At 48.4% G+C, this 27366-nt stretch overlaps 1 protein-coding gene across 4 annotated transcripts; it reads right to left on the reverse strand.

The window, feature by feature from the left end:
- Window positions 1-9754: 9754 nt before the first annotated feature.
- Window positions 9755-27122, reverse strand: LOC138798942 (fructose-bisphosphate aldolase B-like). Of its 4 annotated transcripts, none has more exons than XM_069979569.1 (9): window positions 27015-27122; window positions 22954-23075; window positions 21709-21920; window positions 21569-21623; window positions 21320-21480; window positions 17031-17114; window positions 13149-13323; window positions 11398-11597; window positions 9755-10187 (listed from the first exon to the last, which is right to left on the reverse strand). In XM_069979569.1, exons 1-9 carry the CDS (start codon window positions 27065-27067, stop codon window positions 10092-10094), a joined length of 1158 nt encoding a protein of 385 aa, XP_069835670.1. In that variant the 5' UTR covers window positions 27068-27122; the 3' UTR covers window positions 9755-10091. The 4 variants fall into 4 exon arrangements, with proteins under 4 accessions (XP_069835670.1, XP_069835672.1, XP_069835673.1 ...); XM_069979571.1 differs by having other exon boundaries at window positions 26982-27069; XM_069979572.1 differs by lacking the exon at window positions 27015-27122 and adding an exon at window positions 26398-26423.
- Window positions 27123-27366: the final 244 nt, after the last annotated feature.

Below are 27366 nucleotides of genomic sequence, written 5' to 3' on the forward strand. Positions count from 1 at the left end.
GAAATTGTGACTTGTTGCATCAGACGTCCCCAGTCTGTTCTATAGAGAGGGGAGGAGGGAGTTAGCCGACAGCAGAATGCTGATAACAGAGGATTATGCTGCGTTTACACGAAACGATAATTGGCCCGATCGTACAATTAACAATGTCTGAGTAACTATTTTTTTTCATAACCATCAGAGTTTAGACAGTACGATATATCATATGGAAAATTCGTTTTGCGATTGCTTAAGCCTATCTCACACATTGGTTAAATCAGCGAATGACTGTTCACAAGGAACAATCTGCTAATTTTTGGCGAAGATCAACGACGATTTGAAAACATGTTCAAAGATCAAAATGAACGATTTCTCGCTCGTCGTTTGATTGTTCACTGCGTTTACACGTACGATTATCGTTCAAATTTGATCATTATTTCGCAAATACGCACGATAATTGTTATGTGTAAAAGCAGCATTACAGGCACAGAGCTGGGTGTAATCAGAACTCAGAGAGGTCAGTGGTAACTGTCAGAGGAGATAAATAGTGAGGTATTTGTAGATTAACACTTTGTTGTCCTGTTTTGGTCTTTTATTTCACTCTCTCCATAGGAGAACAATGAAGACAGGGGGGAGAGCTTCAAATTGCTTTTTCATGATAAAAATGCATTTTTTCGGCTAATAAACCCAATTACAAAGTTTCTTAAAATCGCCTGGACTATTGATTTCTGTAAAAAAAAAAAAAAAAAAAATTCAAGACAGAGAATGGGTTACATGCTTTTCACTGCACACCACACAAAACAGCGACACCTACTGTCCTTAGTGGGACCTGCTCTAGGTAGTGTGGTAAGCCTAGAAAGTGCCAGAAAGTGGGCGGGGTATGCAAATAGGCCCCCTATAAAAGGTTGGCAGTTGCAGGGTTTAGCTGAGACAAGTGACTAGCTGCTGAGGGAACAACATCACCTCATGAGAGACCATCACCACAGAGAGAAGCTGCTGAGGGAACAACATCACTTCAGGAGAGACCATCACCACAGAGAGAAGCTGCTGAGGGAACAACATCACCTCATGAGAGACCATCACCACAGAGAGAAGCTGCTGAGGGAACAACATCACCTCATGAGAGACCATCACCACAGAGAGAAGCTGCAGAGGGAACAACATCACCTCATGAGAGACCATCACCACAGAGAGAAGCTGCTGAGGGAACAACATCACCTCATGAGAGACCATCACCACAGAGAGAAGCTGCAGAGGGAACAACATCACCTCATGAGAGACCATCACCACAGAGAGAAGCTGCAGAGGGAACAACATCACTTCATGAGAGACCATCACCACAGAGAGAAGCTGCTGAGGGAACAACATCACCTCATGAGAGACCATCACCACAGAGAGAAGCTGCTGAGGGAACAACATCACCTCATGAGAGACCATCACCACAGAGAGAAGCTGCTGAGAGAACAACATCACCTCATGAGAGACCATCACCACAGAGAGAAGCTGCAGAGGGAACAACATCACCTCATGAGAGACCATCACCACAGAGAGAAGCTGCTGAGAGAACAACATCACCTCATGAGAGACCATCACCACAAAGAGAAGCTGCTGAGGGGACAACATCACCTCATGAGAGACCATCACCACAGAGAGAAGCTGCTGAGGGAACAACATCACCTCATGAGAGACCATCGCCACAGAGAGAAGCTGCAGAGGGAACAACATCACCTCATGAGAGACCATCACCACAGAGAGAAGCTGCTGAGGGAACAACATCACCTCATTAGAGACCATCACCACAGAGAGAAGCTGCTGAGGGAACAACATCACATCATGAGAGACCATCACCACAGAGAGAAGCTGCAGAGGGAACATCATCACCTCATGAGAGACCATCACCACAGAGAGAAGCTGCTGAGGGAACAACATCACCTCATGAGAGACCATCACCACAGAGAGAAGCTGCTGAGGGAACAACATCACCTCATGAGAGACCATCACCACAGAGAGAAGCTGCTGAGGGAACAACATCACCTCATTAGAGACCATCACCACAGAGAGAAGCTGCTGAGGGAACAACATCACCTCAGGAGAGACCATCACCACAGAGAGAAGCTGCAGAGGGAACAACATCACCTCATGAGAGACCATCACCACAGAGAGAAGCTGCAGAGGGAACAACATCACCTCATGAGAGACCATCACCACAGAGAGAAGCTGCTGAGGGAACAACATCACATCATGAGAGACCATCACCACAGAGAGAAGCTGCTGAGGGAACAACATCACCTTAGGAGAGACCATCACCACAGAGAGAAGCTGCAGAGGGAACATCATCACCTCAGGAGAGACCATCACCACAGAGAGAAGCTGCAGAGGGAACAACATCACCTCATGAGAGACCATCACCACAGAGAGAAGCTGCTGAGGGAACAACATCACCTCATGAGAGACCATCGCCACAGAGAGAAGCTGCAGAGGGAACAACATCACCTCATGAGAGACCATCACCACAGAGAGAAGCTGCAGAGGGAACAACATCACATCATGAGAGACCATCACCACAAAGAGAAGCTGCTGAGGGGACAACATCACCTCATTAGAGACCATCACCACAAAGAGAATCTGCTGAGGGGACAACATCACCTCATTAGAGACCATCACCACAGAGAGAAGCTGCTGAGGGAACAACATCACCTCAGGAGAGACCATCACCACAGAGAGAAGCTGCTGAGGGAACAACATCACCTCAGGAGAGACCATCACCACAGAGAGAAGCTGCAGAGGGAACAACATCACCTCATGAGAGACCATCACCACAGAGAGAAGCTGCAGAGGGAACAACATCACCTCATGAGAGACCATCACCACAGAGAGAAGCTGCTGAGGGAACATCACCTCATGAGAGACCATCACCACAGAGAGAAGCTGCTGAGGGAACAACATCACCTCATTAGAGACCATCACCACAGAGAGAAGCTGCTGAGGGAACAACATCACCTCAGGAGAGACCATCACCACAGAGAGAAGCTGCAGAGGGAACAACATCACCTCATGAGAGACCATCACCACAGAGAGAAGCTGCTGAGGGAACATCACCTCATGAGAGACCATCACCACAGAGAGAAGCTGCTGAGGGAACAACATCACCTCATTAGAGACCATCACCACAGAGAGAAGCTGCTGAGGGAACAACATCACCTCAGAAGAGACCATCACCACAGAGAGAAGCTGCAGAGGGAACAACATCACCTCATGAGAGACCATCACCACAGAGAGAAGCTGCAGAGGGAACAACATCACCTCATGTGAGACCATCACCACAAAGAGAAGCTGCTGAGGGAACAACATCACCTCAGGAGAGACCATCACCACAGAGAGAAGCTGCTGAGGGAACAACATCACCTCAGGAGAGACCATCACCACAGAGAGAAGCTGCTGAGGGAACAACATCACCTCATGAGAGACCATCACCACAGAGAGAAGCTGCTGAGGGAACAACATCACCTCATTAGAGACCATCACCACAGAGAGAAGCTGCTGAGGGAACAACATCACCTCAGGAGAGACCATCACCACAGAGAGAAGCTGCTGAGGGGAACAAGAGAGATTACTACCAACAGAGCAGCCAAAGAAAACAGCTGGAGGTGAGAGGAGAAGAGAGAGACTCTGAGAGACAGTTTGTCAGTTGCCCCCTCAGGAAAGGGCCAGCACTCATACAGTCAGTGGGAATCCTAAAGACCGACACCGTAAGTGGACGGACGTGGCTGTAAAAGGGAGCAGAGTTAACGTAGGCCTCTGCACCCATCTTCCTGAATTCGGGGGGGGGGGGGGGGGGGTAAGATTTACTAGGACCCCTGGATACCTCTGGGACCCAAAAGTTGTGGCCTAAGGCCTGGCCCAGTAACCTGAGCAGGAAGCTCCCTAGCAGATTGTGAGGGAAACACAGACGCAAGCACCATTGGGGGAGAGGTCCACAGGATCACAGTGCCCACCAGCGTCCCACACGTACTAACAGACCAGGATCTGAGGCCGATCACCTCTCCACACACCGCCATCACCTCTCCACACACCGCCATCATCTCTCCACACACCGCCATCATCTCTCCACACACCGCCATCATCTCTCCACACACCGCCATCATCTCTCCACACACCGCCATCATCTCTCCACACACCACCATCTCTTCACACACCGCCATCATCTCTCCACACACCGCCATCATCTCTTCACACACCGCCATCATCTCTCCACACACCACCAGAATCTCTCCACACACCACCATCATCTCTCCACACACCACCAGACTCTCCATACACCGCCATCATCTCTCCCCACACCGCCATCATCTCTCCACACACCGCCATCATCTCTCCACACACCACCACCATCTCTCTACATACCACCAGTCTCATCTATCCACACACCACCAGACTCTCCACACACCATCATCTCTCCACACACCACCAGACTCTCCACACACCGGCATCATCTCTCCACACACCGGCATCATCTCTCCACACACCGGCATCATCTCTCCACACACCGGCATCATCTCTCCACACACCGCCATCATCTCCACACACCACCATCATCTCTCCACACACCACCATCATCTCTCCACACACCACCATCATCTCTCCACACACCACCATCATCTCTCCACACACCACCATCATCTCTCCACACACCATCATCTCTCCACACACCACCATCATCTCTCCACACACCACCATCATCTCTCCACACACCACCATCATCTCTCCACACACCACCATCATCCCTCCACACATCACCAGACTCTCCACACACCACCATCATCTCTCCACACACCGTCCTCTCCTGAAGGTTTTAGCACTGCATCACACAGCGTGTGTGGTGCTTCAAGAAAGAAGGTTGTACGGGATCTCTACTCTGCGTCCTACCCATGTGGGGTACTGACTAACACTCGAACTGTAAAGTGGACCTGGCAGAGGGCAAGGGCCCAGGTAGAACCACGGTGGAGAGCTATCTGAGCTGCATCCTTTCTCCACCAAAGCTCGGCTCCACCTAAGGGACTAACTTCCTAACCAGCATGTAAGGTGTGCTGTGATTGGGTGGAAAGGGTGCAATAGAGAAGAGGGATACTGTATATGTGTACTATATTTGTACTATTGTATATGTGTACTACTGTATGTGTGCTATGTGTACTACTGTATATATGTACTGTGTACTACTGTATATGTGTGCTATACGTGTACTACTGTATGTGTGCTATACGTGTACTACTGTATATGTGTATTATAAGTGTACTATATGTTTGCTATGTGTACTACTGCATATGTTTACTATGTGTACTACTGTATACATAATACTGTGTACTATACGTGTACTACTGTATGTGTACTATACGTGTACTACTGTATGTGTGCTATATGTGTATTACTGTATATGTGTATTATATGTGTACTATATGTTTGCTATGTGTACTACTGTATATGTGTACTATATGTGTACTACTGTATATGTGTACTATATGTGTACTACTCTATATGTGTACTACTCTATATGTGTACTATATGTGTACTACTGTATATGTGTGCTATATGTGCTATTGTTTTACCAGTGTAATCACTTATTGATGTAAGTCTCTATTGATCTCTGGTGTGCACCATCTTTTCTTCGGTCTCTTCTGAGACGTTACCACTTAATTTCTAATCAGCCAATCACATGGCGGCAACTCAGTGCATTTAGGCATGTAGACATGGTCAAGACAATCTCCTGCAGTTCAAACCGAGCATCAGTATGGGGAAGAAAGGTGATTTGAGTGCCTTTGAACATGGCATGGTTGTTGGTGCCAGAAGGGCTGGTCTGAGTATTTCAGAAACTGCTGATCTACTGGGATTTTCATGCTCAACCATCTCTAGGGTTTACAGAGAATGGTCCGAAAAAGAAAAACCATCCAGTGAGCGGCAGTTCTGTGGGCGGAAATGCCTTGTTGATGCCAGAGGTCAGAGGAGAATGGGCAGACTGATTCCAGCTGATAGAAAGGCAACAGTGACTCAAATAGCCAACCGTTACAACCAAGGTAGGCAGAAGAGCATCTCTGAACGCACAGTACGGCCAACTTTGAGGCAGAGGGGCTACAGCAGCAGAAGATCACACCGGGTGCCACTCCGCTCAGCTAAGAACAGGAAACTGAGGCTACAATTTGCACAAGCTCCTCGAAATTGGACAGTAGAAGATTGGAAAAAGGTTGCCTGGTCTAATGAGTCTCGATTTCTGCTGCGACATTCGGATGGTAGGGTCAGAATTTGGCGTCAACAACATGAAAGCATGGATCCATCCTGCCTTGTATCAACGGTTCAGGCTGGTGGTGGTGGTGTCATGGTGTGGGGAATATTTTCTTGGCACTCTTTGGGCCCCTTGGTACCAATTGAGCATCGTTGCAACGCCACAGCCTACCTGAGTATTGTTGCTGACCATGTCCATCCCTTTATGACCACAATGGACCCAACATCTGATGGCTACTTTCAGCAGGATAATGCGCCATGTCATAAAGCTAGAATCATCTCAGAATGGTTTCTTGAACATGACAATGAGTTCACTGTACTCCAATGGCCTCCACAGTCACCAGATCTCAATCCAATAGAGCATCTTTGGGATGTGGTGGAACGGGAGATTGGCATCATGGATGTGCAGCCGACAAATCTGCGGCAACTGTGTGATGTCATCATGTCAATATGGACCAAAATCTCTGAGGAAGCTTCCAGCACCTTGTTGTATCTATGCCACCAAGAATTGAGGCAGTTCTGAAGGCAAAAGGGGGTCCAACCCGTTACTAGCATGGTGTACCTAATAAAGTGGCCGCTGAGTGTATATCGGGAACGTACAGTCAGCATTGTGGTAGGGAGGTTCTGCTGAATCAGGATCTGGGCACCATCATAGAAACTACTCAGGGGTCTTCATTGTCCCCCAGAAGCTGAGGATTATAGGAGGCTGATGCTGAGCTCCCATCAGACCCTCTAACATGTGACCCCAACAAGGAACAGCCAAAAACATGGAGGGTCCAGAGAATGAGGGTCTGGCAGGTATGACGTCACCGCTCTTAATCAAGGATCTGTAGTTTGAAATTGAATCTGAGAGTTGGAGGCGCGACGTTTTTCCAATCTTCTATTGTCCAATTTCGATGAGCTTGTGCAAATTGTAGCCTCAGTTTCCTGTTCTTAGCTGAGCGGAGTGGCCCCCGGTGTGGTCTTCTGCTGCTGTAGCCCATCTGCCTCAGAGTTGGCTGTACTGTGCGTTCAGAGATGCTCTTCTGCCTACCTTGGCTGTAACGGTTGGCTATTTGAGTCACTGTTGCCTTTCTATCAGCTGGAACCAGTCTGCCCATTCTCCTCTGAATGCCAACATGTCAATATGGGCCAAAATCTCTGAGGAAGCTTCCAGCACCTTGTTGTATCTATGCCACCAAGAATTGAGGCAGTTCTGAAGGCAAAAGGGGGTCCAACCCGTTACTAGCATGGTGTACCTAATAAAGTGGCCGCTGAGTGTATATCGGGAACGTACAGTCAGCATTGTGGTGGGGAGGTTCTGCTGAATCAGGATCTGGGCACCATCATAGAAACTACTCAGGGGTCTTCATTGTCCCCCAGAAGCTGAGGATTATAGGAGGCTGATGCTGAGCTCCCATCAGACCCTCTAACATGTGACCCCAACAAGGAACGGCCAAAAACATGGAGGGTCCAGAGAATGAGGGTCTGGCAGGTATGACGTCACCGCTCTTCATCAAGGATCTGTAGTTTGAAATTGAATCTGAGAGTTGGAGGCGCCGTTGCGGGGTGTCAGTGTACGGTATTTGGGGGCGCTCTTGCCTGGTGTCAGTGTACGGTATTTGGGGGCGCTCTTGCCTGGTGTCGGTGTACGGTATTTGGGGGCGCTCTTGCCTGGTGTCAGTGTTCGGTATTTGGGGGCGCTCTTGCCTGGTGTCAGTGTTCGGTATTTGGGGGCGCTCTTGCCTGGTGTCAGTGTTCGGTATTTGGGGGCGCTCTTGCCTGGTGTCAGTGTTCGGTATTTGGGGGCGCTCTTGCCTGGTGTCAGTGTTCGGTATTTGGGGGCGCTCTTGCCTGGTGTCAGTGTATGGTATTTGGGGGCGCTCTTGCCTGGTGTCAGTGTATGGTATTTAGGGGCGCTCTTGCCTGGTGTCAGTGTACGGTATTTAGGGGCGCTCTTGCCTGGTGTCAGTGTATGGTATTTTGGGGCGCTCTTGCCTGGTGTCAGTGTACGGTATTTAGGGGCGCTCTTGCCTGGTGTCAGTGAACGGTATTTGGGGGCGCTCTTGCCTGGTGTCAGTGTACGGTATTTGGGGGCGCTCTTGCCTGGTGTCAGTGTACGGTATTTGGGGGCGCTCTTGCCTGGTGTCAGTGTAGGGTATTTGGGGGCGCTCTTGCCTGGTGTCAGTGTACGGTATTTGGGGGCGCTCTTGCCTGGTGTCAGTGTACGGTATTTGGGGGCGCTCTTGCCTGGTGTCAGTGTATGGTATTTGGGGGCGCTCTTGCCTGGTGTCAGTGTACAGTATTTGGGGGCGCTCTTGCCTGGTGTCAGTGTATGGTATTTGGGGGCGCTCTTGCCTGGTGTCAGTGTATGGTATTTGGGGGCGTTGGTGGAGAACAATGGTAATGAATTATCGGAAACACCATGACATATAAGGCCAGAACCCGAGCTGTAAGGAGTTCTGCGTATCACACAGTGTGTAGATCCCCCCCAGACCTGATCTCCCTATTAGAAGGATGGGGCATATACACACGTATACACTCACCGGCCACTTTATTAGGTACACCATGCTAGTAACGGGTTGGACCCCCTTTTGCCTTCAGAACTGCCCCAATTCTTGGTGGCATAGATACAACAAGGTGCTGGAAGCTTCCTCAGAGATTTTGGTCCATATTGACATGATGGCATCACACAGTTGCCGCAGATTTGTCGGCTGCACATCCATGATGCGAATCTCCCGTTCCACCACATCCCAAAGATGCTCTATTGGATTGAGATCTGGTGACTGTGGAGGCCATTGGAGTACAGTGAACTCATTGTCATGTTCAAGCAGAAATCGAGACTCATCAGACCAGGCAACGTTTTTCCAATCTTCTATTGTCCAATTTCGATCAGCTTGTGCAAATTGTAGCCTCAGTTTCCTGTTCTTAGCTGAGCGGAGTGGCCCCCGGTGTGGTCTTCTGCTGCTGTAGCCCATCTGCCTCAGAGTTGGCCGTACTGTGCGGTCAGAGATGCTCTTCGGCCTACCTTGGCTGTAACGGTTGGCTATTTGAGTCACTGTTGCCTTTCTATCAGCTGGAACCAGTCTGCCCATTCTCCTCTGACCTCTGGCATCAACAAGGCATTTCCGCCCACAGAACGGCCGCTCACTGGATGTTTTTTCTTTTTCGGACCATTCTCTGTAAACCCTAGAGATGGTTGTGCGTGAAAATCCCAGTAGATCAGCAGTTTCTGAAATACTCAGACCAGCCCTTCTGGCACCAACAACCATGCCACGTTCAAAGGCACCAAATCACCTTTCTTCCACATACTGATGCTCGGTTTGAACTGCAGGAGATTGTCTTGACCATGTCTACATGCCTTAATGCACTGAGTTGCCGCCATGTGATTGGCTGATTAGAAATTAAGTGGTAACGTGCAGTTGGACAGGTGTACCTAATAAAGTGGCCGGTGAGTGTACATACACAGACACACATATACACATACACACACACATATACACATATATACCTATACACACACATATACAGTATTTTACAGTATTTATTGTCTTTATGTTCCCGATGGTTCTTACACAGTATATTCATTGCCTTTATACCCCCCTCCGGCCGATGAAGGTGACATCGCTTCTCCCAGCATGGAATCGTGACCCAGAACCATATGGAATAGTAACGTTTTGGATGCACCCCCCTGAAATCCATGTCTCCTGCAGAGTGTGGGACCACCAACAACAATGGCTCAGTGTCTGGAGAAGGCCCTGCAGGTGGAGGAGGTCCTATAGATGGAGGAGGCCCTGCAGGTGGAGGAGGCCATGCAGATGGAGGAGGTTTGTTATGGCAGCGGGGAGGTGTCGGAGAGGACCTCAGTAGGTGTAACTTGCTTGGAAGAGAGACTCGGAGGAGGCTGCGTCAGAGGATCCAGATGGGACGTATTTCCCGATAGACGCCAGACCATTGATCTGCAACACAACAACAATACTAATCACTCACTGGTCATGCTGCCTCTATGTCGCCTATAGATAGGATGGGCCGCTCCTACCCGATCGGGGGTGACCGTAACCATACAGGCCAGTCAGGTGCTTGTAGCTCCATCTTCAGCCCCAACCACTTTGTCCACCATAAAAATGACCTTATTTAATCGACTGGTGTCAGAAAGTTATACAGATTGTCATTTACTTCTGTTTAAAAAAAATCTCCAGTCTTCCAGTACTTATCAGCAGCTGTATGTCCTGCAGGAAGTGGTGTATTCTCTCCAGTCTGACACAGTGCTCTCTGCTGCCACCTCAGCCCATGTCAGGAACTGTCCAGAGCAGCAGCAAATCCCCATAGAAAACCTCTCCTGCTCTGGACAGTTCCTGACATGGACTGAGGTGGCAGCAGAGAGCACTTTGTCAGACTGGAGAGAATACACCACTTCCTGCAGGACATACAGCAGCTGATAAGTACTGGAAGACTGGAGAGAATACACCACTTCCTGCAGGACATACAGCAGCTGATAAGTACTGAAAGATTACAGATTTTTTTTATACAAGTAAATCATAAACTTTCTGAAACCTGTTGATCTGAAAGAAAAAGACTTTTGTTGGAGTGCCTCTTTAACAATCTGCCATGATAGAGGTGGTGATGATGTGTACGGGAAAATTGGTGAAGTTTCAGAATAATATAGAATTAGGGATTAACATGAATAACATGCCGTACAGTGGTCACATGGCGTACAGTGGTCACATGCCGTACAGTGGTCACATGGCGCACAGTGGTCACATGCCGTACAGTGGTCACATGGCGTGCAGTGGTCACATGCCGCGCAATGGTCACATGGCGCACAGTGGTCACATGGCGCACAGTGGTCACATGCCGTACAGTGGTCACATGGCGTGCAGTGGTCACATGCCGCGCAATGGTCACATGGCGCACAGTGGTCACATGCCGTACAGTGGTCACATGGCGTGCAGTGGTCACATGCCGCGCAATGGTCACATGGCGTACAGTGGTCACATGGCGCATAGTGGTCACATGGCGTGCAGTGGTCACATGCCGCGCAATGGTCACATGGCGTACAGTGGTCACATGGCGTACAGTGGTCACATCCCGCGCAGTGGTGGCATGGTGCGCAGTGGTCACATGGCGCTCAGTGGTCACATACCTACGTAGAGCAGGATCGGCACTAACCTTGGCTCTCTTGAGGAACGCCTCCTGGGCCGCCTTCTCATTCTCTACCTTCCCCACCCAGGCAGAGAGCGCTGAGGCCTGCAGAGCGCGGCCGTACGAGAAGGACACACGCCAGGGCCGGAGGAGATTGCAGCGGTTCATGGCGTTCAGGTTGAGAGATGCTTCTTCTTCACTCTGACCTCCGGACAAGAAGCAAATACCTGGAAAAGTGCGTTATAAAAAGTCACTGATAAATAATTATATTCACCCGCACTCGACTCCAGAGCTGTTGCTTATTTTGCCGTCTTTTTATTCATGTCCAGGTTTTCACAACATAGATGATGCGTTCATAATGATCAGTATAACAAAGTATAGATGGTTCCGGCCACCATCTATACTTCATATCAGAATAATACAGGCACTCGACCTGGGTATACTGATCATTATGAACGCATCATCTATGTTGTGAAAACCTGGACATGAATAAAAAGACGGCAAAATAAGCAACAGCTCTGGTGTCGAGTGCGGGTGAATAGACTTATTTATCAGTGACTTTGATCAACGTCACGGACATTAATTATTGCAATAAAAAGTCACTGATGACGCAAGAAACCTCAGATGAGAGGAAAAGAAAGAAGAAGAAAAGAATGGGGGGCAGAGTCCCAGGTAACGGGGAATGACTATCCATGGGGGGAAGAGTCCCAGGTAACGGGGATTGACTATCCATGGGGGGCAGAGTCCCAGGTAACAGGGAATGACTATCCATGGGGGGAAGAGTCCCAGGTAACGGGGAATGACTGCTCATGGGGGGCAGAGTTCCAGGTAACAGGGAATGACTATCCATGGGGGGAAGAGTCCCAGGTAACGGGGAATGACTGCTCATGGGGGGCAGAGTCCCAGGTAACGGGGATTGACTATCCATGGGGGGCAGAGTCTCACGTAATGGGGAATGATTGTCCATGGGGGGCAGAGTCCCACAAAATCGTCTTTCTAGGGCTAAGAGGGCCTCTTCCTCTGGAGGACCCAGCATAACCATGGTTATACACACAGCCTGCTCATTTCAGTAATAATTGTAATATCTCATTAGTCCTGTGGTGGCGCTGTGGAGGTAGAGAACTCTGCCAGGTCCTTCTAATCCATTTATCATCTCTTGTAGTTATCCAAGCAGACAAGACTTTTATAATACAATAATAGATCTCCATGGAATCCACCCAGGATCTCTCCACCCAGACGAGGACATGTTGAATTTTGACTTCTGATCCTTTAGTTTGCAGGAATACAAAGGAGTCTGAAGGAAAGAGGGGGTCTGGGGTCTGGAGGTGGACAGACTTATCTGAATAAAGACAGAACAGTGTGGAGGGGGATTGAAGAAACTGAAGCCAACAGAGGAGTCTAGACAAAGGGTCTAGGAAAAAGGAACAGAGGAGCATGGAAGATGAGGACAGAGGAGCCTGGAGGAACAGAGGAGCCTGGAGGAGTGGGAGGACAGAAGCGTCAGGAAGCGGAGGACAGAGGAGTCTGGATGGGGAGCGGAGGGCAGAGGAGGCTGGAGTAGTAGCAGGGACCCTCCTGCGTATAACTAAGGTGATTCCTTACTCGGTATATTAGGGAATGGCTATCCCTGCTTGACCAGAGCTATGACATTGCACCCTCGGGGTCAGCAGGTCACCTGACTACATTCCCTGATACTAAACTTCATTTTTTTATTTTTAGAGAAAAAGAAGGAATTTGTAGAGTGGAGGAATAGAGCGGAGACGGGGAGGCATCATTACCGGGTACAGCTGCAGGAACAGTGCGTCTCAGAGCGGTAACAGTTGCCATAGCGACCTGCTCTGGGGTGAATTTTTGGGGACAGGACTGTCCACCTGTAACCATGTTGGGCTTTAAGAGTGTTCCCTCCAGATATACGTGATGCTGGACAAGAGCTGCGTATACGGCAGAGAGGACCTGTGCCAAGAGACGGACATGTACACGTTTACACCATTCTCACAACCTGTATCCCTGCTGGTCGTAGACATTATACCCTGACCAGCATTTGGAGAAAGGATGGTCGAGTATGTTGGATGTTTGTCCTATATGTTGGATGTTGGTCGGGGATATTGGACGTTGGTCCTGTATGTTGAATGTTGGTCGGAGATGTTGGATGTTGGTCGGGGATTTTGGATGTTGGTCGGGGATATTGGATGTTGTTCCTGTATGTTAGATGTTGGATGTTGGTCGGGGATATTGGATGTTGGTCCTGTATGTTGGAGGTTGGTCCTGTATGTTGAATGTTGGTCGGGGATGTTGCATGTTGGTCTGGGATATTGGACGTTGGTCCTGTATGTTGGAGGTTGGTCCTGTATGTTGATAGTTGTTGGGGATATTGGATGTTATTCCTGTATGTTGGATGTTGGTCGGGGATGTTGAATGTTGTTCCTGTATGTTGGATGTTGGTCGGGGATGTTGGATGTTGGTCTTGTATGTTGGAGGTTGGTCCTGTATGTTGGATGTTGGTCGGGGATGTTGGGTATGTTTGATGTTGGTCCTGTATGTTGGATGTTGGTCTTGTATGTTGGATGTTGGTCTTGTATGTTGGATGTTGGTTCTGTATGTTGGATGTTTGTCCTGTATGTTGGATGTTGGTTCTGTATGTTGGATGTTTGTCCTGTATGTTGGATGTTTGTCTTGTATGTTGGATGTTGGTTCTGTATGTTGGATGTTGGTTCTGTATGTTGGATGTTTGTCCTGTATGTTGGATGTTTGTCCTGTATGTTGGATGTTGGTCCTGTATGATGGATGTTGGTCTTGTATGTTGGATGTTGGTCGGTGATGTTGGTTCTGTATGTTGGATGTTTGTCCTGTATGTTGGACGTTGGTCCTGTATGTTGGATGTTGGTTCTGTATGTTGGTCCTGTATGTTGGATGTTGTCGGGGATATTGGACGTTGGTCCTGTATGTTGGATGTTGGTCCTGTATGATGGATGTTGGTCGGTGATGTTGGTTCTGTATGTTGGATGTTTGTCCTGTATGTTGGATGTTTGTCCTGTATGTTGGATGTTTGTCCTGTATGTTGCATTTCATCATTTCTATTGTTGGGGGGATAAGTCACCATCCAGTGGGCTGAGCATCCACATCTGTACAGATCACGATAGATGAACCAGCACATCTAAGCAGCGCACATACACTCTGTAATACTTTAGTTCTGTGGTGGCGCTGCAGAAGAATACAACACTTACTGCTGTACCATAGACTATATCTGATTGTAGCGACCGGGGGTCCCTGGATATATACCCCGCAGCTGCTTTGGTCCCTGGATATATACCCGGCAGCTGGTTGGGATCCCTGGATATATGCCCCGCAGCTGCTTCGGGTCCCTGGATATATACCCCACAGCTGATTGGGGTCCCTGGATATATGCCCCGCAGCTGCTTCGGGTCCCTGGATATATACCCCACAGCTGCTTTGGTCCCTGAATATATGCTCCGCAGCTGCTTTGGTCCCTGAATATGTGCCCCGCTGCTGCTTTGGTCCCTGGATATATACCCCGCAGCTGCTTTGGTCCCTGGATATATACCCCACAGCTGCTTTGGTCCCTGGATATATACCCCACAGCTGCTTTGGTCCCTGGATATATACCCCACAGCTGCTTTGGTCCCTGGATATATACCCCGCAGCTGCTTTGGTCCCTGGATATATACCCGGCAGCTGCTTTGGTCCCTGGATATATACCCCGCAGCTGGTTCGGTCCCTGGATATATACCCCGCAGCTACTTTGGTCCCTGAATATATACCCTGCAGCTGCTTTGGTCCCTGGATATATACCCGGCAGCTGGTTCGGTCCCTGGATATATACCCCGCAGCTGCTTTGGTCCCTGGATATATACCCGGCAGCTGGTTGGGATCCCTGGATATATGCCCCACAGCTGCTTTGGGTCCCTGGATATATGCCCCGCAGCTTCTTTGGGTCCCTGGATATATACCCCACAGCTGATTGGGTTCCCTGGATATATGCCCCGCAGCTGGTTGGGGTCCCTGGATATATACCCCGCAGCTGCTTTGGTCCCTGGATATATACCCTGCAGCTGCTTCAGTCCCTGGATATATACCCCGCAGCTGGTTTGGTCCCTGGATATATGCCCCGCAGCTGCTTTGGTCCCTAGATATATACCCCACAGCTGCTTTGGTCCCTGGATATATACCCCACAGCTGCTTTGGTCCCTGGATATATACCCCGCAGCTGCTTTGGTCCCTAGATATATACCCCACAGCTGCTTTGGTCCCTAGATATATACCCCACAGCTGCTTTGGTCCCTGGATATATACCCCACAGCTGCTTTGGTCCCTGGATATATACCCCACAGCTGCTTTGGTCCCTAGATATATACCCCACAGCTGCTTTGGTCCCTGGATATATACCCCACAGCTGCTTTGGTCCCTAGATATATACCCCACAGCTGCTTTGGTCCCTGGATATATACCCCACAGCTGCTTTGGTCCCTGGATATATACCCCACAGCTGCTTTGGTCCCTGGATACATACCCCACAGCTGCTTTGGTCCCTAGATATATACCCCACAGCTGCTTTGGTCCCTAGATATATACCCCACAGCTGCTTTGGTCCCTGGATATATACCCCACAGCTGCTTTGGTCCCTGGATATATACCCCACAGCTGCTTTGGTCCCTAGATATATACCCCACAGCTGCTTTGGTCCCTGGATATATACCACACAGCTGCTTTGGTCCCTGGATATATACCCCACAGCTGCTTTGGTCCCTGGATATATACCCCGCAGCTGCTTTGGTCCCTGGATATATACCCCGCAGCTGCTTTGGTCCCTGGATATATACCCTGCAGCTGCTTCAGTCCCTGGATATATGCCCCCCAGCTGCTTCGTTCCCTGGATATATGCCCCGCAGCTGCTTCGGGTCCCTGGATATATGCCCCGCAGCTTCTTCGGGTCCCTGGATATATGCTCCGCAGCTGCTTTGGTCCCTGTGTGAAGGTTTCACCTGGATATATGCTCCGCAGCTGCTTTGGTCCCTGGATATATACCCCACAGCTGCTTTGGTCCCTGGATATATACCCTGCAGCTGCTTCAGTCCCTGGATATATGCCCCGCAGCTGCTTTGGTCCCTGGATATATACCCCACAGCTGCTTTGGTCCTTGGATATATGCCCTGCAGCTGCTTCAGTCCCTGGATATATGCCCCGCAGCTGCTTCGGGTCCCTGGATATATGTCCCCCAGCTGCTTCGTTCCCTGGATATATGCCCTGCAGCTGCTTCGGGTCCCTGGATATATGCCCCGCAGCTTCTTCGGGTCCCTGGATATATGCCCCGCAGCTGCTTTGGTCCCTGGATATATGCCCCGCAGCTTCTTCGGGTCCCTGGATATATGCTCCGCAGCTGCTTTGGTCCCTGGATATATGCCCTGCAGCTGCTTCGGGTCCCTGTCTTGATATATTCTTGTTGATGGGATATAATCTGGCGGGAGGGCGCTGTGTCAGCGGCCAGGACTGAGCCATCTACCATCTGGGTCTAAGTTCCACTTGGCTTCCTTCCCAGACTCTTGCACTCACCATAAGCGTGAACACATGAAAAACAACAAGGTTAATGTTTAACCAGGATGAAGCTGCTCGTGAACTTCAATGCCCAACATGGCGGCACTCACCTTCTCTGTCTCATATTGGCATCTCTGGAGATCATGTGATCCATCCGATAAAATTTCTGGTTCGACAATTGGCACCAGGCCGTTCTGAAAGACAAAATGATAGAATAAGGAACCGGCCAAGGTGTCAAGGTCGTTCTGGTTCCAAAATGACAGAAATCTATTGTGCGTCTATAATCTATGGTAGCCCCTGAGTAAGGGTAGAATGTACTGTATGGAATGTGTGCTCCCCGAATAGAGACAGAAGGAAGAGCATGCGTCAGGCTTCAATCCAGCAGCACCATCGCATTGGATGCACCTGCCAGTTCCACTGATGAATATACAGCGTATACTAATACATATACAGCGTATACAGCATATACACCACATAGTGATACATATACAGCGTATACTGATGCATATACAACACATACTGATACATATACACCATATACTGATGCATATACACCATATACTGATGCATATACACCATATACTGATGCATATACACCGTATACTGATGCATATACAGCGCATACTGATACATATACAGCACATACTGATACATATATAGCGTATACTCATGCATATACAGCGTACTGATAATAATACAGAGTATACTCATGCATATACAGCGTATACGGATGCATATACACAACATACTGATGCATATACAGTGTATACTGATGTATATAAGCGTATACATATACAGTGTATACTGATGCATATACAGCGTATACTGATGCATATAAACCACATACTGACGCATATACAGCGTATACTGATGTATATAAGCGTATACTGATACATATACAGCGTATACTGATGCATATACACTGTATACTGATGCATATACACTGTATACTGATGCATATACACCACATACACCACATGCTGATGCATATACACCACATACACCACATACTGATGCATATACACCACATACTGATGCATATACAGCGTATACTGATGATAATACAGCGTATACTCATGCATATACTGATAAATAGATATAGTAGTGACATCAGGTTCTAGGCTATCCCCACTGGAGTCCTGATCATGCTCAGTCTTATCTGTCGGACGGGGTTAGCTCCTTTTTCTTGCTTAGGGTCTTATTAGACTAAGTGATTTTTCGTTTTTTTCTAATTAAAGTTAAACATTTTCACCATATTACACAGTTGTGTACATACACCGAACGATTAACCATAGTTACTGACATAGGGATACATTATTGTTAGTTGTCTGACCATTGCCGCATACGCACAAAAAGATTTTCACTTAAATTTTAAAGATATAACGATTTTTCACTCGATAATCCATGTAATAGGACCCTTAATCAGCGCTTTCCTTCTGCACCGACTATATGTGTCAAAGCTCAGGAGGAGCGATCTCCTTACATTGTTCCTGGAGCTCAGGAGGAGCGATCTCTTTACATGGTTCTTGGAGCTCAGGAGGAGCGATCTCTTTACATTGTTCCTGGAGCTCAGGAGGAGCGATCTCTTTATATTGTTCCTGGAGCTCAGGAGGAGCGATCTCTTTACATTGTGCCGGAGCTCAGGAGGAGCGATCTCTTTACATTGTTCTTGGAGCTCAGGAGCAGCGATCTCTTTACATTGTTCTTGGAGCTCAGGAGGAGCGATCTCTTTACATTGTTCTTGGAGCTCAGGAGGAGCGATCTCTTTACATTGTTCTTGGAGCTCAGGAGGAGCGATCTCTTTACATTGTTCTTGGAGCTCAGGAGGATCAATTCTTTATATTGTTCCTGGAGCTCAGGAGGAGCGATCTCTTTACATGGTTCTTGGAGCTCAGGAGGAGCGATCTCCTTACATTGTTCTTGGAGCTCAGGAGCAGCGATCTCTTTACATTGTTCTTGGAGCTCAGGAGGAGCGATCTCTTACATTGTTCTTGGAGCTCAGGAGCAGCGATCTCTTTACATTGTTCTTGGAGCTCAGGAGGAGCGATCTCTTTACATTGTTCTTGGAGCTCAGGAGGAGCGATCTCTTTACATTGTTCTTGGAGCTCAGGAGGAGCGATCTCTTTACATTGTTCTTGGAGCTCAGGAGGAGCGATCTCTTTACATTGTTCTTGGAGCTCAGGAGGAGCGATCTCTTTACATGGTTCTTGGAGCTCAGGAGGAGCGATCTCTTTACATTGTTCTTGGAGCTCAGGAGGAGCGATCTCTTTACATTGTTCTTGGAGCTCAGGAGCAGCGATCTCTTTACATTGTTCTTGGAGCTCAGGAGGAGCGATCTCTTTACATTGTTCTTGGAGCTCAGGAAGAGCGATCTCTTTACATTGTTCTTGGAGCTCAGGAGGAGCGATCTCTTTACATTGTTCTTGGAGCTCAGGAGGAGCGATCTCTTTACATTGTGCCGGAGCTCAGGAGGAGCGATCTCTTTACATTGTTCTTGGAGCTCAGGAGGAGCGATCTCTTTACATTGTTCTTGGAGCTCAGGAGGAGCGCTCTCTTTACATTGTTCTTGGAGCTCAGGAGGAGCGATCTCTTTACATTGTGCCGGAGCTCAGGAGGAGCGATCTCTTTACATTGTTCTTGGAGCTCAGGAGGAGCGATCTCTTTACATTGTTCTTGGAGCTCAGGAGGAGCGATCTCTTTACATTGTTCTTGGAGCTCAGGAGGATCAATTCTTTATATTGTTCCTGGAGCTCAGGAGGAGCGATCTCTTTACATGGTTCTTGGAGCTCAGGAGGAGCGATCTCCTTACATTGTTCTTGGAGCTCAGGAGCAGCGATCTCTTTACATTGTTCTTGGAGCTCAGGAGGAGCGATCTCTTTACATTGTTCTTGGAGCTCAGGAGCAGCGATCTCTTTACATTGTTCTTGGAGCTCAGGAGGAGCGATCTCTTTACATTGTTCTTGGAGCTCAGGAGGAGCGATCTCTTTACATTGTTCTTGGAGCTCAGGAAGAGCGATCTCTTTACATTGTTCTTGGAGCTCAGGAGGAGCGATCTCTTTACATTGTTCTTGGAGCTCAGGAGGAGCGATCTCTTTACATGGTTCTTGGAGCTCAGGAGGAGCGATCTCTTTACATTGTTCTTGGAGCTCAGGAGGAGCGATCTCTTTACATTGTTCTTGGAGCTCAGGAGCAGCGATCTCTTTACATTGTTCTTGGAGCTCAGGAGGAGCGATCTCTTTACATTGTTCTTGGAGCTCAGGAAGAGCGATCTCTTTACATTGTTCTTGGAGCTCAGGAGGAGCGATCTCTTTACATTGTTCTTGGAGCTCAGGAGGAGCGATCTCTTTACATTGTGCCGGAGCTCAGGAGGAGCGATCTCTTTACATTGTTCTTGGAGCTCAGGAGGAGCGATCTCTTTACATTGTTCTTGGAGCTCAGGAGGAGCGCTCTCTTTACATTGTTCTTGGAGCTCAGGAGGAGCGATCTCTTTACATTGTGCCGGAGCTCAGGAGGAGCGATCTCTTTACATTGTTCTTGGAGCTCAGGAGGAGCGATCTCTTTACATTGTTCTTGGAGCTCAGGAGGAGCGATCTCTTTACATTAGTCTTGGAGCTCAGGAGGAGCGATCTCTTTACATTGTTCTTGGAGCTCAGGAGGAGCGATCTCTTTACATTGTTCTTGGAGCTCAGGAGGAGCGCTCTCTTTACATGGTTCCCGGAGCTCAGGAGGAGCGCTCTCTTTACATGGTTCCCGGAGCTCAGGAGGAGCGATCTCTTTACGTTGTTCCTGGAGCTCAGAAGGAGCGATCTCTTTACATTGTTCCTGGAGCTCAGGAGGAGCGATCTCTTTACATGGTTCTTGGAGCTCAGGAGGAGCGATCTCTTTACGTTGTTCCTGGAGCTCAGGAGGAGCGATCTCTTTACATTGTTCTTGGAGCTCAGGAGGAGCGATCTCTTTACGTTGTTCCTGGAGCTCAGGAGGAGCGATCTCTTTACATTGTTCCTGGAGCTCAGGAGGAGCGATCTCTTTACGTTGTTCCTGGAGCTCAGGAGGAGCGATCTCTTTACATTGTTCTTGGAGCTCAGGAGGAGCGATCTCTTTATATTGTTCCTGGAGCTCAGGAGGAGCGATCTCTTTACGTTGTTCCTGGAGCTCAGGAGGAGCGATCTCTTTATATTGTTCCTGGAGCTCAGGAGGAGCGATCTCTTTACATTGTTCCTGGAGCTCAGGAGGAGCGATCTCTTTACATTGTTCTTGGAGCTTAGGAGGAGCGATCTCTTTACATTGTTCTTGGAGCTCAGGAGGAGCGATCTCTTTACATTGTGCCAGATGAAATACAGATATGACTATGAGCCAAGAGCAACCAGAAAAACAAAACATTGCAAAACTGAAGAATTACCTGTTGGCATATGCTGGCATATCGTGCCAACACGTTGGCATTCTCGTAAATTGCAAGGCTCGAGGGTGCATGGTCTGAGATCTTTAGCACGCATCGCCATTTGGCAAAGTCAACACCATCCTTCTTATACTGAGCACATCTCTCTCCAAGTCCATCCAGACCTGAAATTGGAAGAGCCAAGAATTTGGAAGGGGCAGGGTGGGCTGGTGTGGACCTGTTTTGGGTTGTTCCATAGATCTAGGTACTGACCTTGAGTGGTGGTCTCTCCATCTGTCCCAGCAAGAGCAGCTGTGCCTTTATCCACCTGTGGAAGACAGAACAGACGAGATGTTGAGGAAGATGTCATTATAGATCTCTGGAAAGAAGAAATCAAGTGACTGGGCACAGACCTTAATCCCCACCACAATGCCCAGATCCTTCAGGACTTTGGGGAATGGGACTCCACTGTTGGACTTTTGGTACAACGTTTCATGGAAAAGGATGACACCACCAATGCTCTCATTCAGTTTGGGGTCAGAACTGAAGAGAAGGTTACGGAACAGGCGTCTGTTTTCTTCTGTGTTCTCCACGTTGATGCGCTTTAGGCGGCTGCCCATGGTCCCTAAGAGGAGAAGTTGGTTATTATTATTAACCATCTGATATCTCACCGCTAGGAGGTGGGATCATCTCCAAGACATTAGGTCAAGTCTTAGAACAAGGCAAACAAGGCCTCTAAGGGCCGTATTACACAGAGCGATAATCTGCCAAATCAGCTTTGTATAATAAAGACAACGATCAGCCGATGACAACAATGAAATCAGCTGATCTTTGTCGTTTATTCCCACCTAAAAATCATCCGCCTCAGGGCGTGCATCGCTACGTGTAATAACAATGCACGGCCGACCGCTGATAATAAAGTTTATACCTACCTGACCGCGCCCTTGTGCTTTCCCCGCTTCTGCTTGGTCCCCGCAGCCGCTGCTGGGACTTCAGAGACGCTCTCTGAAGTGACAGGCTGCTCAGCCACTCACGGGCTGAGATAGGACCACCGCAATCACGATTGGCCACTTCAGAGAGCGGCTCTGAACTTCTAGCGGCTGCGGGGATCGGCAGAAGTGAGGAGATCAACCGGGGTGTGCAGAGGTATTGTACACTTTTAAAACAAGGACTGTACGGTAATCACCCTCCAGCTGTTATAAGATGACAAGTCCCATCATGCCTGGACCGCCAAAGCTTTAGCTCTACAGGCAAGATGGGAATTGTAGTTTTGTAACAGCTGGAGAGCCTGAGTTTAGAGAGAAGCGACCTTGGATGGAACTCTTAAGGAGTATAATGGCGTTCCACCAGAAATACACTATGGATTGTCCAGTAAGTGGATAGACGAGGTGGAAGATTCCCGACAATAAACAGTACTGACCAACTCTGATGATTCCACTGGATGGAAAGCTACAGGGGCCCCACATCTGGTTGGTCCAATCTTGGAGGCTACTGGGTGGTGAGAACGCGTATAGTTAACAAAGAAGGGTCGTGGACTGGTCCAACGATCATGGAGGGGGAAGTAATTTCCAGCATAGACCAGTCTATAATTGGGGTCCATCAATGGTACGAGGTACCCTTGTCCTCCTCAATGCTATATATGACATAATGATACCTACCCACAGACTCATCTGCTGCCAGTATTCCTCTGCCATCCTTGACAATACGCTGAGCGATCTCCGCCAGCTCCTTCTTCTGTTCAGTGGTGAGTGCTGGGAACTTGTGGGCCATTCTGGGCAGTCTACAGAAAGGACAGATGTATAGTAAAGTGTTAAAGGGAACTTCTTACAAAAGCACTGTACTCACTGATCTCCGTACAGAGGCACTGTACTCACTGATCTCCGTACAGAGGCACTGTACTCACTGATCTCCATACAGAGGCACTGTACTCACTGATCTCCACACAGAGGCACTGTATTCACTGGTCTCTTTACAGAGGCACTGTACTAACTGCATTCCATACAGAAGCACTGTACTCACTGAACTCCACACAGAGGCACTGTACTCACTGATCTCCATACAGAGGCACTGTACTCACTGATCTCCATACAGAGGCACTGTCCTAACTGATCTCCACACAGAGGCACTGTACTCACTGATCTCCGTACAGAGGCACTGTACTCACTGATCTCCATACAGAGGCACTGTACTCACTTATCTCCATACAGAGGCACTGTACTCACTGATCTCCATACAGAGGCACTGTACTCACTGATCTCCGTACAGAGGCACTGTACTCACTGATCTCCGTACAGAGGCACTGTACTCACTGATCTCCATACAGAGGCACTGTACTAACTGATCTCCACACAGAGGCACTGTACTCACTAATCTCAATACAGAGGCACTGTACTCACTGATCTCTATACAGAGGCACTGTACTCACTGATCTCTATACAGAGGCACTGTACTCACTGATCTCTATACAGAGGCACTGTACTCACTGATCTCCGTACAGAGGCACTGTACTCACTGATCTCCATACAGAGGCACTGTACTAACTGCATTCCATACAGAAGCACTGTACTCACTGAACTCCATACAGAGGCACTGTACTCACTGATCTCCATACAGAAGCACTGTACTCACTGAACTCCATACAGAGGCACTGTACTCACTGAAGTCCATACAGAGGCACTGTACTCACTGAACTCCATACAGAGGCACTGTACTCACTGAACTCCATACAGAGGCACTGTACTCACTGAACTCCACACAGAGGCACTGTACTCGATGATCTCCACACAGAGGCACTGTACTCACTGATCTCTATACAGAGGCACTGTACTCACTGATCTCTATACAGAGGCACTGTACTCACTGATCTCTATACAGAGGCACTGTACTCACTGATCTCCGTACAGAGGCACTGTACTCACTGATCTCCATACAGAGGCACTGTACTAACTGCATTCCATACAGAAGCACTGTACTCACTGAACTCCATACAGAGGCACTGTACTCACTGATCTCCATACAGAAGCACTGTACTCACTGAACTCCATACAGATGGCACTTGTACTCACTGAAGTCCATACAGAGGCACTGTACTCACTGAACTCCATACAGAGGCACTGTACTCACTGAACTCCATACAGAGGCACTGTACTCACTGAACTCCACACAGAGGCACTGTACTCGATGATCTCCACACAGAGGCACTGTACTCACTGATCTCTATATAGAGGCACTGTACTCACTGATCTCTTTACAGAGGCACTGTACTAACTGATCTCCATACAGAGGCACTGTACTCACTGATCTCCATACAGAGGCACTGTACTAACTGATCTCCACACAGAGGCACTGTACTCACTGATCTCTATACAGAGGCACTGTACTCACTGATCTCTATACAGAGGCACTGTACTTACTGAACTCCATACAGAGGCACTGTACTCACTGATCTCTATACAGAGGCACTGTACTCACTGATCTCCATACAGAGGCACTGTACTCACTGAACTCCATACAGAGGCACTGTACTCACTGATCTCCATACAGAGGCACTGTACTAACTGCATTCCATACAGAGGCACTGTACTCACTGATCTCCATACAGAGGCACTGTACTCACTGAACTCCATACAGAGGCACTGTACTCACTGAACTCCACACAGAGGCACTGTACTCGATGATCTCCACACAGAGGCACTGTACTCACTGATCTATATATAGAGGCACTGTACTCACTGATCTCTTTACAGAGGCACTGTACTAACTGATCTCCATACAGAGGCACTGTACTAACTGATCTCCATACAGAGGCACTGTACTCACTGATCTCCACACAGAGGCACTGTACTCACTGATCTCCACACAGAGGCACTGTACTAACTGCATTCCATACAGAGGCACTGTACTAACTGATCTCCATACAGAGGCACTGTACTCACTAAACTCCACAGAGAGGCACTGTACTCGATCTCCACACAGAGGCACTGTACTCACTGATGTCTATATAGAGGCACTGTACTCACTGATCTCTTTACAGAGGCACTGTACTAACTGATCTCCATACAGAGGCACTGTACTCCCTGATCTCCATACAGAGGCACTGTACTAACTGATCTCCACACAGAGGCACTGTACTCACTGATCTCTATACAGAGGCACTGTACTCACTGATCTCCATACAGAGGCACTGTACTCACTGAAGTCCATACAGAGGCACTGTACTCACTGAACTCCATACAGAGGCACTGTACTCACTGATCTCCATACAGAGGCACTGTACTAACTGATCTCCACACAGAGGCACTGTACTCACTGAACTCCATACAGAGGCACTGTACTCACTGATCTCTATACAGAGGCACTGTACTCACTGATCTCTATACACAGGCACTGTACTCACTGATCTCTATACACAGGCACTGTACTCACTGAACTCCATACAGAGGCACTGTACTCACTGATCTCTATACAGAGGCACTGTACTCACTGATCTCTATACAGAGGCACTGTACTCACTGAACTCCATACAGAGGCACTGTACTCACTGATCTCCATACAGAGGCACTGTACTCACTGAACTCCATACAGAGGCACTGTACTCACTGAACTCCATACAGAGGCACTGTACTCACTGATCTCTATACAGAGGCACTGTACTCACTGATCTCTTTACAGAGGCACTGTACTCACTGATCTCTATACAGAGGCACTGTACTCACTGATCTCCATACAGAGGCACTGTACTCACTGATCTCCACACAGAGGCACTGTACTCACTGATCTCCATACAGAGGCACTGTACTTACTGATCTGCATACAAAGGTACTGTACTCACTGATCTCTATACATTACTATTACACACTCCATACATTGCACATAGTGGTGCGGTATTATTACACACTCCATACGTTGCACATAGTGGTGCGGTATTATTACACGGTCCATACATTGCACTTACTCTTGCAGTAGTAGTACACACTCCATACATTGCACTTACTCTTGCAGTAGTAGTACACACTTGCACATAGTGGTGCGGTATTTTTACACACTCCATACATTGCACATAGTGGTGCGGTATTATTACACACTTCATACATTGCACTTACTCTTGCAGTAGTAGTACACACTGTTGCACTTACTGGTGCGGTATTATTACACACTCCATACATTGCACTTACTCTTGCAGTAGTAGTACACACTCCATACATTGCACATAGTGGTGCGGTATTATTACACACTCCATACATTGCACATAGTGGTGCGGTATTATTACACACTCCATACATTGCACATAGTGGTGCGGTATTATTACACACTCCATACATTGCACATAGTGGTGCGGTATTATTACACCACTCCATACATTGCACATAGTGGTGCGGTATTATTACACACTCCATACCATTGCACATAGTGGGTGCGGTATATTATTACACACTCCATACATTGCACATAGTGGTGCGGTATTATTACACACTCCATACATTGCACATAGTGGTGCGGTATTATTACACACTCCATACATTGCACATAGTGGTGCGGTATTATTACACACTCCATACATTGCACATAGTGGTGCGGTATTATTACACACTCCATACGTTGCACATAGTGGTGCGGTATTATTACACACTCCATACATTGCACATAGTGGTGCGGTATTATTACACACTCCATACATTGCACTTACTCTTGCAGTAGTAGTACACACTGTTGCACTTACTGGTGCGGTGGCTGTAGGGTGGCAGCAGGCTGGTGGGGCGGGCACAGCCACATCACACACTTTTATATGCCGTGTCTCCTATAGGGCTGGGGGTTGTGTCTATGGGCTCCGCTCTGCTATAGGCTCCTGGGCTGCACACTCCTTCACAGGGAGCCATTCAGTGACAGCCGGGGAGGGGGAGAGCTGGGGGGGGAGGAGGGGGAGAGCTGGGGGGGGGGAGGGGGAGAGCTGGGGGGGGGGGATTCTTACTGTGAGTAAAGGTCATCCCTCCGGGCAGACACCACACCGTGCACCCAGTGCTGTCCGACAAGGCAGAGTCTATAGATGCCGAGTGCAGCCGCACACATCAGGC

This window comes from Dendropsophus ebraccatus, chromosome 8 (genome assembly GCF_027789765.1).
Source record: "Dendropsophus ebraccatus isolate aDenEbr1 chromosome 8, aDenEbr1.pat, whole genome shotgun sequence".
NCBI classification, from domain to species: domain Eukaryota; kingdom Metazoa; phylum Chordata; class Amphibia; order Anura; family Hylidae; genus Dendropsophus; species Dendropsophus ebraccatus.

What these genes read in the sequence shown, in the direction of transcription:
- LOC138798942 (XM_069979569.1), bottom strand. Translation starts at nt 27,067, where the DNA reads ATGTGGCTGTGCCCGCCCCACCAGCCTGCTGCCACCCTACAGCCACCG. An exon ending in ACCCTACAGCCACCGCACCA is followed by an intron (nt 23,076 to 27,014) that starts GTAAGTGCAACA and finishes TCCTTTCTGTAG; the next exon opens with ACTGCCCAGAATGGCCCACA. An exon ending in GGCAGCAGATGAGTCTGTGG is followed by an intron (nt 21,921 to 22,953) that starts GTAGGTATCATT and finishes TTCTCCTCTTAG; the next exon opens with GGACCATGGGCAGCCGCCTA.